The sequence below is a fragment of the Megalops cyprinoides genome, chromosome 23, assembly GCF_013368585.1.
Source record: "Megalops cyprinoides isolate fMegCyp1 chromosome 23, fMegCyp1.pri, whole genome shotgun sequence".
NCBI classification, from domain to species: Eukaryota; Metazoa; Chordata; class Actinopteri; order Elopiformes; family Megalopidae; genus Megalops; species Megalops cyprinoides.
The window spans coordinates 13,715,288-13,732,618 of record NC_050605.1 but is presented as its reverse complement, the minus strand read 5'-3'; the positions used below and the strand labels follow the sequence as shown (position 1 = coordinate 13,732,618).

At 38.8% G+C, this 17,331-nt stretch overlaps 1 protein-coding gene across 1 annotated transcript; it reads right to left on the bottom strand.

Moving 5' to 3' along the window:
- Positions 1–2,476: 2,476 nt before the first annotated feature.
- On the bottom strand, positions 2,477–5,272 carry prl2 (prolactin 2). The gene is made up of 5 exons (XM_036518435.1): positions 5,251–5,272; positions 4,947–5,125; positions 4,605–4,712; positions 4,241–4,420; positions 2,477–2,674 (listed from the first exon to the last, which is right to left on the bottom strand). Exons 1-5 carry the CDS (start codon positions 5,270–5,272, stop codon positions 2,477–2,479), a joined length of 687 nt encoding a protein of 228 aa, XP_036374328.1.
- Between the last annotated feature and the right edge of the window lie 12,059 nt (positions 5,273–17,331).

Below are 17,331 nucleotides of genomic sequence, written 5' to 3'. Positions count from 1 at the left end.
TACAAAATTAACATTAAGGCACTACTGCCTTAGATTATTAGCATGCTTGACTACTGTGAGCATACATCTTTTCTGCTTGATTTAAAATGGTTTTCAACGGAAACTGTGCTCACCCAAATGAACAAGCCTCTTCCTTTTTCCACTTCTCTCCTTAATATGATCTGTATTTCAATACATTTAGAACATTTTAGTGGCCCAAGAAGGCCACTTGCAATTGCATTGATGACTGTTTGGGTACCATATAGTCACTAAACCTAACTACAACTAAACCCATGCAAACCTTTTCACTACTTGGCTTTTGGTAGTGTCAACATAGTACACTCGCAAAGGAGCTGTGTTCTAAGAGGTATATACATTTTTTGCCTATTGCACACAACAAACTGTAAAAATGCTATAACTAAAGCTGGATTGTGACATGAATATTTGTTTCTGCCTGAGCTCTCAGACCGAGTTGACTTTCATGTGCGTTAAACATTCAGACCAATGTCTAAAATATTTCATGTTTTCTTATTTTCATATTCTCATTGGCTGCTACACTCATAAGAGTGAGATCCATGTGATCCTTAAATTCTGCTCTTTTCCGCTGCTCAGGTGAAGATTTGGTTCCAAAACAGAAGGATGAAGTGGAGGAACTCAAAGGAGAAGGAGACACTCTGTGGGAGGCTTAGCTCGGAGGAAATGCCCGTGAGGAGTGATCACAGGAGAGAGGAGTCACAGAAGGGCTCCCTCTGTAAAATCCGGGAAACAGAGCGGGGCTTCCCGAAAGCAAAGCAGCCCCATGCACAGAAAACCTCAGAAGCACAGTGTGAGCAACTGAAAGAACTTGGACCTCTTCAAACCCAGTTTGAAAAGAAGGATATGTTGGTCCTGGACATGGACATAGCCACAAGGAAATGCAACACTGTGTAGCAGGAAGGCACCTCTTTTTCAGTCTGTGCCAGAACTCACCAAATAAAAAGAATAACTCCTGGGTTAAGTCTAAACCTCTAAACCACCTTAAGGGAAATTTCACTTTGTTGTAATACACTACCATATTAATCTGGAAAGATTTTTCTTTTGATTGACTAGCTCTTTCTCTTAAGATGACTTGGCAGTTTTGATTGAATCCAGGGGTTACACCAATAACCAGGTTTACTTTTCTCTTAATATAAGTATGGCATATTATTCTAATCCTATAATGTGTGTTGATGGATGCAGTTGAGAACAGGTGCATTATCGAAAGCAGGACCTGAGTTAACATGTCCACATATTGTACTGCTTGTCATTTGCACTTTTGCCAAGAATACTTCTCTTACACTACAAATGCAGTGAATGTTTTCATATACTTCATATATTTTATTAAGTCTGAAATTTGAACTGCTATACTGACAGGCACATTGTTAATATGTGTAGACAACGTAGACACAATATACACAAGAACCTCAAACTGACACGTCATTAATTTGAGTGCTAGTACCAACATCTGTATTTTGTATTTATATTTCTGAATGACATGACAGTAAACACACAACAAACTTACATAGATGTTCTCAATCGGTTTCACAATAAATGCTTAAATGTTATTGGACTGCTATTTTATCATTTCATTCTGATATTTTCTACTAAGGGCTATTGATCATCTACAAATGTATTGACAAGCATTTAGCAAATATGACAGTGAACTGAGACAAGACTAGCAAGATGTCATGTCAAGATGAAATGTCATTTTTGAAACAACAGACCAAAAAGCAGAAATCTGAATATAATATTAGTAACCGTGCTGATGGGCAGCATAACAGAATGTTTGTCAGTACTTCTGTTACAATATGCATGAATCAACAGCGTTGTTTTGCAGTGAGACACACCTCAGCAAGACAGCTGTTAAACCCTGATCTTGTTTGCAAGTACCTCACCTCACATGACCTCCTGTTCATTGAGATATGGAAATTTGGTATGGCTGTGTTGGCAAAATGTTTTAAACAACTGTTGCGTTGTTTTAAAGGCCTTTTAGTAATGCTACAATCTCAGATTCTACTGGACAGAAAACAGGAATGTAACTGGCTCACAAACATACAGATTGGTACTGTATAAAGCCACCTATCCGGGCTGCCCTCATACACATACTGATGAAAAGTGGATTGTGTTAACCCTTTTTACTAAAATACATGCGCACACTTACTCCAGGACAAAATATTCAAATAAAAACCTTAAACTGACATACGACTTTGCTACTGACTTTATTTATTTATTTATTTATTTATTTATTTATTTATTTATTTATTTATTATTTTTTGTGTTGCTACCTTACAAAAAAAAAAAAAAAAAAACAAATGCAAGGAAATTCTTTGGCAGAATTTCAGCTGAGCACCTCACAATATAAATGATACTGAAACACATACTATCGCAGGACTATATGTCTTTCCTTCCTTCCTGCCCTAACACTAAGCCCTCACGGCTGACCGCAGTTTTGGGCCGCTGCTCTATCGTTCCTGTACGTTTAACACTCGTGTTCAGGGATGATCCTGCACTTGAGGATTCTCAGGTAACTCTGCACTTTGCTGGAGTCCCTGCGGAAGCAGTGCAGCAGGTCGTAGTCGCTCATGGAGCGCGTTTCCCCGCTGGCGGAGGAGGGCGGCAGGGCTTCGGCTGAGGACAGACCCCCCAGGGAGTTGCCGATCATGCCCAGGAGCTGCATCTGTGAGAGATGGACACCGTGTGGCTGAGCATGCAGCTCCATGCAGCACAGAGACACAAACGTAGCAACTCGCAGAACACACAGACACACTCACAGCTCTCACACACAGGACACAAGATACATACGGTGCCAGTCAAAAGTTTGGATACACTTTTCTTTCTTTATTTTTACTATTTTCTACATTTTACAATTATAGTAAAGACATCAAATTTATGAAATAACACAAATGGAACTATGCAGTGACTAAAAAACTGTTATAAACAAATCAAAACGATCTTATATTTTAGATTCTCTAAAATAGCCAAAAAAAGTTTTCAAATTAGATTTTTTTGGAAAGGCATTCATGCATAGGCATTAACTTCACTATTTATATTTTTCTAAGAAACAAGCATTTAAGCATAAGTCTTTAGATCAAAATGTCTTTGAATGCATGTCTCTCGTTATCTTAATCAGGTGTGTCCAAATTTTTTGACTGGTACTGTATACAGCACTCATAGTATGCAGAACACACAGTAGACGTATACTTAGTACTCATACACATGACACCACCATATATATAGCAATCATACACAGGACATGGACGCATATACAGCACTCAAATACACTCAGTACACAGCACACTAAGACACCAATACATTTACAGCACACAAATACACAGCTACAGTTAGTATTCAACCCTTGGCGGCACACGGTTCACACAGCTCCAGACAGCACACGGAGAGGCAGCTCATTATCAAGCCAAAGAGGTAGAATGTCTCACGTCAAGTCTTTCAGTGCAGTGCAAATCGCTCGGAGCGTTCTCCTTTTGTAGATTCCCTCACAAAACCACGCAGCAACAACATCTCCTGTCCTTACAGAGGGTCATGTTGACATGAATGTGTGTCTGGGTCTGCCTGGAAACAACTGCACTCAAACTGCGGGATCATGTGTGCAATTGGAAACTAACACACTAGCACCAGTTCAGCCAATCAAACCAAGTCCTGGGGTCCACACACCGATTCAAGTCAATCACTTCCTGTTATCTTGGCTTCACTTTTCAGGTCCCTAGCTAAAGGGACCAATCATATTCATGTCTAGACGCCATAGAAGAGATATGTCACCTTTTATAATAGGCTTTGCAGCTATCACCTATGAACACTTGCATTTTTAAAATCATCAATCTGTCATGTAAACTTTTCATGCGTTCAAGTTTAAACATACTCCGTTTTTGAAAGAATATTAGACATAAGTTTCATGAAACTGAACAACTTTTGTTCATATGATGATAACATTGTGAATATGAATATGAGAGAAAAGCTAAAAAGCTATTTACACAAGTTGCATTTTGATATGACATTTAGGCAGATTACATATGCAAGGAATCCATGTCAGTGTTCTTTTGTGTATGGGTCAGTAAATCCATCATGACAGATGTGTTTCTCAAATTTCCAATTTAATTCTATTTAAAAAAGTTTTTAAAAAAGCATTTATCACAGACAATAACAAGTGCTCAGTTTTTTTCTTATTTACAACAGAAGTTTTAAAGACAAACATGCTGCAAGTTCAGAAAAGTCGATAGTCTCTTACCTTTTCCGCCACTTTCTCAACCCCCTCCTTCAGCTCATGAGCCATTTCGCTCATTGCCCGCGCCTTGTCACCGCTGAAGCCATCGATGTCCTGATGGTCTTCCATGCTCTGCTGGAACTGTGACAGAGGGTCTCGCCAAGCCATCAAGAGCCGAAGAATTACCTCTGTCAGTTCCTCCCTCTGGGGAAGAACAGAGCAGGGATTATAGGGTGATACACGATTCAAGAGGGCTGCGAAATGGAGTTACAAAGAGGGCTGTGGAGGGAAACATGTATCTTGCACAAGTACACGCATCCAAGCAACACAGTATTCACACCCCTTCCCCTTGAATGGCATGCAGTGGAGAATTTTAACCAGTACTCACTGCCAGGCTCTGGGCATTCTCTTTGCCATTAGGTGTTAGTATGTCGGAAGTGTGACATTTGCGGTTGATTCTGCCAACATGGTTTTTACTGGGGAGAGAGTATTGCTCCTTTGAGGAGGAAAGGGGGGAGGCAAATATCACAGAGAGGAGAAGAAGAGAATTAGCACAAAAAGAGAAATCTGAGGAGACAGCAGCTTTAATGCTTAACTGCGAAAAACAAGTAAACATAACTATGATGCGATGTTGCAATTTAATCAGCACATAAACATCCATTTATAACATTGCGACTGCCCAAACATTCAAAAATACCTTGCAAAAATCAAACAAAACATAGAGACTCACAAACTCTGAGTGCAGATCACTGGAGAGGTCGTGCATCCTGGCAGAATGCTGGATTACTCTGTCAAAAAGATCCGCCAAGGACACGGGCTGGCACCCTGCATGCCCATCGGTGCAGATGGGCACTGAGTGAACTATGACACGTAGGTCCCGGCATATAAGAATGAGGAACAGCACTGACACTGCAAAATACAGAAAAACAGGAGGAAGAAAACGTTAAGTAAGCAGAACACCAGAATGAGCATGCACTTCCAGCTTTGTTTCTATCCTTTTTCACGTAGCACATAAGTACAGGTCTTTGAAGTACCGTGCTTCAGTTCCCTGGACATTCTGCAAGATTCTAGAGGTTCTCGCCAACAGTGGTTGCTTTTAGTCCAGGCTCCTAATTCAGCGCTTAAAGCTGGAGGTTGAAGGCACGCAAGTCCCTTAGACCGTGGTGATGGATATGTTCATTAAAAGGGCTTATGGGAGGGAAGAAAAGGCACGCAGATTTGGGTTTTTCATTCGTCATAGCTTTCCAGTGTACGTATTTTTCACACCCTCAAGCAGCCATCACCAAATCAGGCGGAATAGGATGACATCAGCAGAAAGAACTGACGGAAAATTTAAGGACACTACTGTTCCCTCCCTCAGACTGTCGCCAAACCAAACCACTACAGCTTCATTAGGCATGCAGTGTCCATCAGCTCCCCATCTAAACTGGTCCATCGAACCAAACAGCCTATTAATTGCAGCTGACCTGTACTTCATCTCTGTCATACGTGTGGTAGAATCGCATAAATATTTCATATTAGTCTTTATTTTGTTCTTTTCCAAGTCCCAGTGCATTGCTGAATATATAAAATCCCTTCACAGAGCGACCATTCTCAGTGCTCATGGTCCAGCAGTTGAGATTGCTTGTGTTTAATGTACAGTAAGGAAGAATTTCTGCATCTGGCATAAAGGAGGAGAAAAACACAAAAGAAGAAATGGTACGAAGGATGACTAAGTGAAGATGAGAGTTTGCTCTGACCGGGATTATTTAATTCAAACTGCTTTTGCAAATTATCTCTAAAGATCTTGTCACCATATTGGATAAATTACTTAGGAAGATGATGATGCTAATACACATCCAGAATATATTTCGAATGAGGTACACTCACATGCCAGATCTGAGCTGCAGATTACACTCAAACACTTCATATCCATGTAGGCAAATAGAACAATCAAACAACATGGGAAAGCCAGTGGACTGAGACTTGATTGATGGTGTTGTGGGTTTATTTAGAGAGGAAGTAAGAACAGGAGGGCAGGGAAGCTGAAGAGCTGAAGCCAACCTCACATTCAGAGGCTGAATCCAAGAAATTATTGAGAGACGAAAGAAGGAGTAAGAGATTCCAGTCTGCCATAGGCCGTGTTATTTCCAGCCCTTAGCCAAAGTAATCTAAATTTAACTAACCCAAACCTAAAATGAATAGCATAAAAAACTACACACACAAAAGCACTAGAATGTGGTATCTTCATGCTCTCCATGAACAGATTTGAGGAAAACTGAGAAAGTGACTCCACCTCCAAACCCAATATGATGTATTGCAGTTGCATTTGAAAATATAAGTGAACAACAGCAACGTGTCATAAAGTCTGTTTGCAACAATGTAAATAGCTAGGTTTAAATTCCAGCTTAAACTGGGACTTGGCTAGTTCAGAAATGTACTAATCAAGAACTCAGCTCAAAGTTCAACATTGTGTTTAGGTTTAAATGAGATACTGTATTTATCCACATGAACACTAGTCATCACATCAAGTTCCAGCTCTCAGTTGGCTGTGTTCAAACACTAAAATCACTGATATCCTGTCAAATGTAAGGAATCTATTAAGCATTGACATTTGGAGAACTTGTGAAGGAAATAATGGTATCATAATAATTGTTACAAAAAAATGAATAAGAACTTTTGAAAGATGTGTTTTCATGTGAATCAAGTCAAGTGAATCTGGCATTCAGAGTTTCATCTATCTAAATTACTATTCCCTTGATCATCATCTCTGTAGACTGCAAAACATGAGAGCTGCCAAAATCAAGCAGCAGAGTTTGGATAAATTTGGGTCTCCCATTAAAGCAATTCTTTCAGGTGCAGAGATACATCTGTGTAGCACATGGCCCTTGTTTCAATTATTGTAAGCTCCAAACTAGAGCCAATTTGGATGGTTCACCATAGCGTATATAATACACCGCAAACAAGTCATGCAAATATTATACAATAATATACAATTCTCTGTAACAAAAGAAAACATTTATTATTGCCTGAACAGATGCACCTCATGTCATGTTAGCTGTATTTTTCCATCTTATTCATCACACATAGCTGCCTCTTATCGGTCCTTCATCTCTGTCTCATACATTTTCTCCTACAGATACTAATGAAGTATTCTACTATCATTATTACTACTACTACTACTACTAATAATAATAATAATAATAATAATAATGATAATAATAATAGATAGATAGATAAATAGATAGATAAATAGTACCTTTGATGGATTTCAAAATACCCTACACATTAAAAAAAAAAAAAAAAACTGACTCACTTCAACCGCCATCAATGTGTGGTATCCACCTACACGATGTGCAGCAGGTATTTTGCAACAGAGATGTAAAGGTGACATCTCTGACAGCACGGCATCCCATCACAGCAACTGGAGCATTTTGTTTTCTGTTTGGCCCCAACACGACCCTAAACTGCTTCTAGCAACAATCTAGGTTTTCCTGCGAGTTCTTGCATCAAAGTATTAACTTAAAGATGGAGATAAGGAACCGATTTCAGAATTATTTAAAAAAAATGCTTTGGAGTGTTGATACATTGCCGGAAGATGAGTGCACTTGCCCGTTGCTGTCAGTATGTGTGTGTTGCAGTCCACACATAAGCGCCACAGGGCTGCACTACCCTCCAATTCGCATGAGTATCATCAATGACCCCAAAGAACATTCCAGTTGGAGAAATGTTTGCAGTCCATCAACCAACCATTAGTAACACTTGAATTGGTGCCTTCAGTGGGTACACAAGAATCCAGGGAAACAGTAAGTATCACTTATGGATGTAAAATATACAGGATGTATAAAGTCTCTGGCCATGGGAAAATAGGCATTGTGAGGACATGGTCACTGTATGAATGCTGCATGATCCTTCCACGGTCACTCAGATTGTGGGTATTCAGAATAAGTCCTTGCTTCTTGCAGCAAAAACGTATTTTGCAGTATGCACCTCTCTGCAAAATATGTCCGTCATTGTTGTTTGATATTACATTTACTGATATTTTCACTCCACTTCTTGTCAGAAGAGCAGCTGCAGGTAACTGCAGACCCCAGTGGCTAGCCTTCTGTTTTTCTGGTCCTCCTGAGGAGATGGGGGTACAGAGGAAGGTGTTTTTATATGCATCATAAATGACATTAATGGTCTAAGAATATACATTAATGTATGTGTGACTGTCAACAAAATATTAATCGTTCACAATTACATAAATATATAGCCTTTGCCTTTGAATGGAACAGATTCGATTCACACTAGCCAATGATATCCCTATCTAATGCCATCAAATGGATGATATTCAGCCTGGTCTCCGACGGGAGAGGCACACTTGCCTTTTGTCACTTTGTTATGGAATGCCAAGTGCTATCATTTCCAGTGCTATTCAGTGTCTTGTCATAATAGTCACTAACCTGCCCCATCTAAATATCTGATCCTGCTGAAGATTATGGATGCCTGCTCGAATAAACGCATATCACATTTTCTGACCGACCGATGCTCCTCTCCCACATATTTCTTGTTTAGACAGCAATCATAAAGCAATCGCCGGTGCCCCTCAAATGAACCGTGCTTCTTATCACAGGAATTGGGATGCATTCTTTTTATTAGCAGTCATCGAACAGACATTCACATCTTCTTTAAGTCTGATCATAGAGTCGCATTGGCTAGCGCACCCTGCTAACCAAGAGCATTCCTTTTGCAAACTCTTTTGTACAGCGTTGTATAATACACACCTAAAATCATCCTTTATAACCATAGACGAAGTTAGGCTACGATAAGTGCATGACTTGTGTCATACATTTATAGTAGGCTACATATCATTCATGACTCATGGCATAAAGGTGAAGGTAAATAATATTCGCTTTTATTTATTTTTTGGGCTTATTATCTAAAATTTATTTTATTATTATTTCATAGTGTGTTTCTTAAACGAACATGCAACTGCTTAGATTTTTTTTTTTTTTTTTTGAAACACTTTCCCCAACCCAATTACATTCAAACGGGAGGGAACTGACCAAAAACAATTGAAGCCATTGCACTGTGGAGCAATGGCTTCAATAGCAATGGATTCATTCATTGGATTAATTAATGCAGTGCAATGTACACTAGATGGCGCTTAAAACACACAATTGAACGTATGACAACGCTATTGACCTGAAGTCTGATTATTTGAACATGTATGAAAAAGCGTTTCATCGCGATCTTATTTGTGTAAGATAAGGGCACAATTTTAGTGAGCCAAAATGAATTACATCATGTAGTATCTCTCCGTATTAAACTTTTGTCGCAATTTGTTTATTTTCTTAAATTCATGGCTATTGGGTGCACAATGTGTATTTCAGTTTCATACAGTTCTGTCAAATTTTACGTTTTAATGGATATTGCTTTGCTCATCTTAATTTGTATGAATGGCTTGTAACACACTGACCTTAAATTTGTCAGTCTAAATGTCTCTCTCTTTTGTGAACTCTTTTTTTTTTCTATGACTTTTGTCAGATGTTGTCACTGTTTTCTCTGTTTCAGTGTTTCTCTCATTGCAGTTTCAATCCTCTCGTGTTATTGACCCACTGGACTGGATACATTATAAACTTATTAGGTCCTACAGGAACATATCACTTTCTGAAACAGTTGTGTTTGTATTGCCTGAGGTTAGGGATGCATTTTCGAAGAATTCAATTTTCTATGCACTCTTTGCATAACTATGATTTAGGATCAGATAGCCTCAAGCTATTTTAAATTGATTGAGCAGGTGCCAATTTTCTCACAATATTACGGATGATTGGTAAATGTGCCCTGCAACTGCGGTCGTTTATAATGGAAGCGTCATTCTCATACTTGCGTTTGGACAACATATGTCCAAGAATTTCTCGGGCTTGAAATCACAAGGCTGCAACAAATTATTCAATTTCTTGGTCTCTAGACAACGCGGCTTATGTGGTTCTTGGTCAGTACATTGGGGATCATTTGAGAGAGTCCCTAAATTCCAATTTATTTCAGGATTAGAAACTTAAGAAGCAATTATCTCATAAAACACAGCTCAGACTCAGAAGTTTTTGCTTAAAAAATCTCCTGCAGAAAAAGAGGGTAGATTACACTGAGGGTTTTTCCCCAAATTTAGATAACTGGGATGTGCTGAATTGTTTTATTGTCTGATACAACCATAAGCTTGGGGCTTATTCCTGTACTATAAAATGCAAATGAAAAAATTAAAATGAATTTAAAATGAAGGTTCAGATTGAGATTCTAGCAGTATGGAATGACTTTTCACAGTCCTTACATGTGGGTGCAAGATAAGATAAAAACATGGCACCCATTCTCCATGTCTGATAAGTTAGCACATTCTGTATATTTCCACTTTTATTTAACAATAAACTGCTTACATAATTTAGTGACATATTTCAACTGTCATTACTTATCAGTGTCTATAGCCCATGATTTGTAGTGAAAAAGTGTATTATCTTAAAAGTGCTTCCTTTATTGCATTATACTAACTGTATGTTGAACAAGCTATTGCTCTCATCTATCCTTCCAAATCTAAATTTAAAACTGTTATTCTTCACTGTTACAATAGTAGGCGTCAGTTGACAAGGCGTATGTTGGCGTATGTTGACAAGCACTTCTGGAGATGGAAGGTTTAACGTCACAGCTAACATTTAAAGAAAATTTTAATCTTAATAAAAAGTAAAGGGCTAAATGGTCTGGGCTGCACTTATGTTGGAGATTGATATGAAGAACATATGAAATGACTTACTGCAAGTAAGGAGTTATAAATAATACACTCACGCTTTGCTCACCCATTAGAGAGGGGAATGTCTCCTCTCTCTCACATACACACCAGAGTGTGAAAAGTAATTTGAGGGAAACTGAGATTGCACTGAGGTACCACCAGTTTTTTTATCAATATGCATACTCACTAAACTGTGGCGTAGGAAATAGCATGTTTCATCTGTATATTTTCTGTGAAATTGCAGTACCCTTTAAATAACCCTGTTCGTCCCTTGTCTTTGTTCCTGCTCATCAGTCTCCGCGAGAGAGCGTTAGAGACTTAAAGGGATGTGATACTTGTTCATTGGAACCGTTTTCATAGTAATACTAAAGGGCTCATATTCTGACCCTGGGTGTTTTAGATCTTTAATATCACTCTTGTGTTACATGAGGATTGAGAGGAAAACTGAAAATGCATTTTCAAACACACAGGGTGGAATATTTCATTTGGTTTGAATAACCTGCACCTGTTTTTGCCCATTTCAAGAGGTTTCTTAGTTGGGAGATTCTGTCTGAATTCACTTACATGTTGCCTGATGTGAGTATTACATATTATTTTTTCATAATGGCACAGGAACAGCTTGTGGGCAAAACAATGTAATTACATTTCCTGATGGGTGACACACAGTATTAATAATGCATGGACTGTCAGAGGCATTCTCATAAAAAAGGTGTGATTGTTTTTGGCATGGAGACAAGGATTTTGTCCCCTTCTTCAGTGAGATAAGAGGAAGCACATTTTAAGCATTTTAAACATTTAGTTCAGAATGACACCATCCATTATTCAATGTTAGACATTACATATGGCAATTGAGTGCTTCTACCAGACAAATTCAGAAAGATGCTGCGCTTACCCTGATCAAACATCAATATAACAGTCTTAGTCATTCAACTAAACAAGCACAGAGATTCAAACATTGTTATGTGCAATACATGATATAAAACACACATGATACATGAATATACATGATATTTCAGGATATGAACATGCTGTATACTTTTTTGGAAAACTACGCCCTGTTTAACATGTCAGTATAGCAAACATTAGCACACAACTAATAAAACATGTTTTTTACTTTTAAGTAATATCATTCACATCCTTGTTTGTGATTTACAGTAGTACCCTAATTTGTGTATTGCCTTCTGAGTTGTATCATATTTGCTGTTAAAGGATTCAATCAAATCTCAAATATCTCTCCTCACTCCATTTCCCTCCAATTTACCCTGAGGCTTCCACTCACTATCTAATTTCATTTCTTTGCTGTTGTATGTTATCAGTGAATTTAGTTTGGTTTCCTCTGGATGGAAGTTAAATATTTTGCAACGTATTGTAAACATTATGACACAAGGGGTACATTACATGCACAGAATATGTGAGGAGTGCTGAAATTACAGGAAAGGAAAGGAAAGGGAAAAAAAGCCCTGCACATTATTGAGGAATTTCGGTCGGATGAACTCATGATTGATTGCTGTAGGCTATGTGCCCTACACACTTAACTGTAGTTTTACACAATTTAGTCTATGCTCCCATTTTCACCTTTACAGCAATCTAAGGCCTAGCATTCACATGGATGTAAGAGAAACTGTCAGTGTCTGCACCTCTATGACAGCACATTGAGAAGCGCACTCATTCTGGCCAGAGGAGCTCTAGTCACTCAGAGACACCAGAGACACGTGTCCTTAGAACGTGAATTCACCAGCTGGACAGGGATGGGAAGCTGCTGGATTATGAGATCACTAATGTTGTAAGGATTTTTGTTTTCAGTATTTTTTGGGAAGGCCTGTTAATTTAATTGGATTGAAAATCCCTCCCCAGCAGTAGATCCAAAGCCTCTCCCCAAAAGATGGCTGTTGGCTTTTGGTTAATGCATTCCTCCAATTGTCATGTCCTTCAGAAAGGCCACAGGGCCAAGGAGAGTATTTCTCAGCAATCCAAGGCTTCTCCAGACAACATTGTTTTAGTGTGATTGCTTCAGAGAAGGCTGTGTCAAAAGCTTGGACTGTGCTCAGCTTGAATTCATGGCCCAGTCGTGTAGGGGTATATGATTGCTGACTGTGATCACCTGGCTTGATGGAGGATGCCCAACCTGTGCCCTGTTTTTAGCAGGAAGCAACAGCGGTAACCTTGACTTGAGGATTAAGTTTAATATGGCACTGAACTTAGCTGACCACTTTTAGGGAGCCAGACATGTTTGACTTTATTATCGGGATCAGTTGCTCTTAGTAAATAATGGCCATGATTCTGAATGAAATTCATGGCAGATTTCTGTATGGAAATTTCATGCATGGCAACAAGAAGCTAAACTCCAAATATTGTACTGATGAACTAACTGGAAACAAAACCGGAAAAGTCCCATTCCTAAATCAATGGTACCATATATAGTTCTTAGTTATATGATGCTATCAAAGTCCACAAATGGTTACTTTTTTAAAAAGAAGAATATATTTTATCGATTGCTATTTCTTCTTTGACCTATAAAGACTTATGGATAGAGCTCTGTTAAGTGGTCAAAAAGAGCCAAAACATCACAACAGAATGTTAAATTACCCAGTTGTTTATGATAACCTTGCACTTGGTTTACATGTGTTGTGACTAGATGGGTCATCCTTAGGCAGCGATGACACACCTAAGATTCATCATAGTTAAGAAGAGCCAACGGCACATGCAAGTGACTGGCTCTCTAAAATAATCGAAAGAATTTATCGCAAATAGTAGGATGGGGAGAGTGGGAGGGTGGAAAGAATATGAGATGTTTAAAAATCAGTTAAACTTCTCATTTGTCTACCTCCAGAAACGTGAAGAAACATGGAGCAATTTGAAAATGTGTATTGCACTAATGCCTACAAGAATGACAATGACATGCAGTTTTCAATGTGAACACTGCCTAGCAGGTAACAGATGCTGCTTTAATGTAGACAGGCAGTGCTTTGTTTCATTAAGTGAAGGGCCCAGTAAATCCTCTCGTAACCAGGAGGAACAGATTCTGGTTTGCAGCTTGCCATAAGGGGGACTAAGATATGCTCATTTTCCACTCAGCTACCACAAATAACTTGCTGCAGTGCTGTGTTTGGGATTTTATGAAGAGATGTATTAAAAATGGCATGGCCTCTTATATCATCGTTTGGCTTGCAGGCAGGTAGCGATGAGCCTGTGGAAGGCATAAGGCTTGCCCTTTCCCTGTCCTCCAATGAAGTCACAACTGGGGAGGGCAACAGTGATAATGGCTGCTGGGTTCAAAGTGTATTTATTTCAATGCAATATATCAGCCCATTTATTATGGTTTAGATGTATGTTTGTACAACAGGTGTGGGTGGTGCACCCTGCGTCACTCAGCCATTCATTAACTTTGAGTCATGCTTCTTCTTCTTCTTCTTATTCTTATTGTTGTTATTGTCCAAAAGGACAAATATGATGCCAAAAAACTATTTGTTGGTCTGCTGGTTAAGTCTCCAAGCAATATTTTTCAATTCAGACAGCACTTGCTTCTAAAAAAAAATGGAAACCAGGGGATTCCTTGATTGTCATGTTATGAAGATGTTGTCTCCACTGTGATCTATATGCCCACACTACAATATGACTTGTCAGTTGAGGATTGGGAAAACGCACCCCTGAAACTACCTAAATTAGTGTTGAAGAGAGTGGACAGTGAATGTACTGTATGCATGTGTTTTTAAACAGTTTTCTTTGTATTATTTCTTTTTTCAGTTATTGGTTCATATGATTGAAGTTAGCACCATTTGTCATCTAGTCCCTGTGGGCCATTCCATAAGATGACCTTGAAGTCTCCCTCAATTTAGCTGTGAGGGTGAGTTGAAAAGTATTTTTTTTTCATTTTTATGAGCATAATGTGCGCCCTAGCTTAATTTCATCACCATGCCAAGTTTGATAGATAAAGCAGAGGGGATCCCAGTTTATGTCATCTAGAGAGTTGTTATCTCAATTTGCACTGCTAAGAGACAAATTGAAGTGTTCAGTGTTATGTGTTGTGGGATCTTAGCTGACCACTCGATGAACGCAGTCAGTCTGTTCCTGTGGTCAGGCTTAAGATTAGTGAGTGCAATTACATGCATTAATACTGTAGTCACATTTGTGCAGTGTGTTCAGGTCTGAGCTGAAAATCTTTCAGTTTTAGGGTAGAAAGATTGAGTAACTAGGCACCAAATTTCAATTACTAAAAAAATCCTCCTAAACAATCGTATATACAACTACTGAGACCTTGTAATTCAAACCCATCAGCATTTTTACCCAAAGTAATAAATATCAGATATGTGTCAGATGTCAGGAACCTGAAGATCAGTCATACTGTAGAAATGTTTAGTTATGTGGAATTATATTTTACAGGTATTGAAAAATACCTGTAAAATGCCCCTAACCAGTCATGTATATAACATTGAAGACCCTTCAAGACATTTCAAAACTTTTAAAAACATTTACATAGAATAACAGTTATATGACATGATGATATTTTCAGCAGATATAAGAAACAAAAGAATAGGCAGTTTTACTCTGGAGATATTTAATAATTTGCTGGCAAATTTGTCAGGTACTAAAAATATGGCTCAACCAGTTAAATGTGTACATTCTGAGACCCTGTAGTTCAAATACACCAAGAAATTTATGTGAAGTAACAGTTGTATCCAATAATATGTTCAGGTCTCAGCAACTTGAAGATGCATATTCCTCATGCATGATGCGGCTGTTATTTTGCAAACAGTTTTGGATTTTGACTGCAGTGCTATTTCATGCAATTGTGCACACACATTTAAAGCAGTGGTAACCTAGCCAGTGCTTTCTGAAGTGGTGATAGGCTTGACTGCAGTATGTGATGAGCCTGCTTGCATCATCTCTTATCCCACAGTGAACACTACTGGTATATTTTTACCATACACACACAAGCTATTTATGTCTGAAAGACTGGGCTGGGAAGGATGGCAGGTATGTCATCCACCAAGCACAGGTTGTCAGGGCGTACCCCATACCTACATAGTATAGAGAGTCAAGTGCTTTTGGGAGGTTTTAGAATGACCCAGGGCTCTGACTCATTAGTAAGTTCTGTGCCATTTAAACATAATGTACATAATGTAGATACAATCTCGTATGGCCACACAAAATTGGTCCATTTTCACTTTTTTCCTTATCATCCTATTATTATTAAAGGAAATCTGAGATTAAGATTACTGATTTTATTTATATATGTAATGGAGCTTTTGACAATGAACACTCACAACATAAACTCTGAAATTGCTAGTTAGCTAGCTAACAAGCTTCTTGAATTTGCTAACAACTTACCTTGCAAGTGTTATTGTTACAGTACATCAGTCCTATGTGTCACCTCAACCCCATACACACAGACACAACACACATTTTGTGTGTGTGTGTGTGTGTGTGTGTGTGCGCGCGCGCAGGCGCGCGCGTATATACCAAAACAAATGATGGTCAAGTTTCTCGTAATTACTTACTCTTTTTAGGTCAGTAGAAACACAAACAAAAATAGGTATGCCATTAACATTATTAGCATAAAAAATGAAGCCAGGTTAACTCAAAAATGGCGTCATTACCTGGCACAAACTGAACAGGTGCTACAATACACCTGCTCAGTGTTTCTTAAATTGGAGTCTTTGTACAAGGGGAGGGGAATGCATTCAAATGCAGTTAATGAATTGAAAATTGCCCATAGTTTTGAATGAATATTTTTCAGTAAACTAACTGAGTTTCAGTTAATTTCCCTGATTTAATTAATTTAAATAGAATTGTGGAGATCACACATACTGTTCGAATACAGAATTGTCTTTGTTAATACGCGCAAATGAATGTATACTAAGATTTCAGTAATCTATATAAACCAAACGTTATTAATCAGCAAATGCCTAAATCGCCATCACCTTTACCAATCCTGTTTATTCCATTCTGTCTCGGCTCTCGTCGGCATTTCTGAATCTCTCCATGGTACAATAGGCTACTGATGGAACTGTCAAAACGTTGGGGGTGATGCGCCGCTGAAGTCCACAAGGGGGCCGGATTTGTACTGCTCCTCGCACCTCACTCTGTCTCCTCAGCCCTGAACACAGCGCTCGCCCCTCTTGCGCTCACTGCCTGCGTGCAGAAAACGCTCCCTCAGCTGGTGCGCACCGCTGTCACAGAGGAACGGCTCCCTCGTCTTCTGCGGCGCTGGGCTGAATGGAATATATATTGTCTTCTACCTTTTCCGCTCCGTTTGCCGTTTAAAGTTTAGATGATGTGCTGCGCTGAATCTGGAGATGTGTAATACCGAGGCTGTGTGATTGAGTCGCTCATGTGATTCATTTTACAGTATAATCAATATTTTGAAACTGGACAG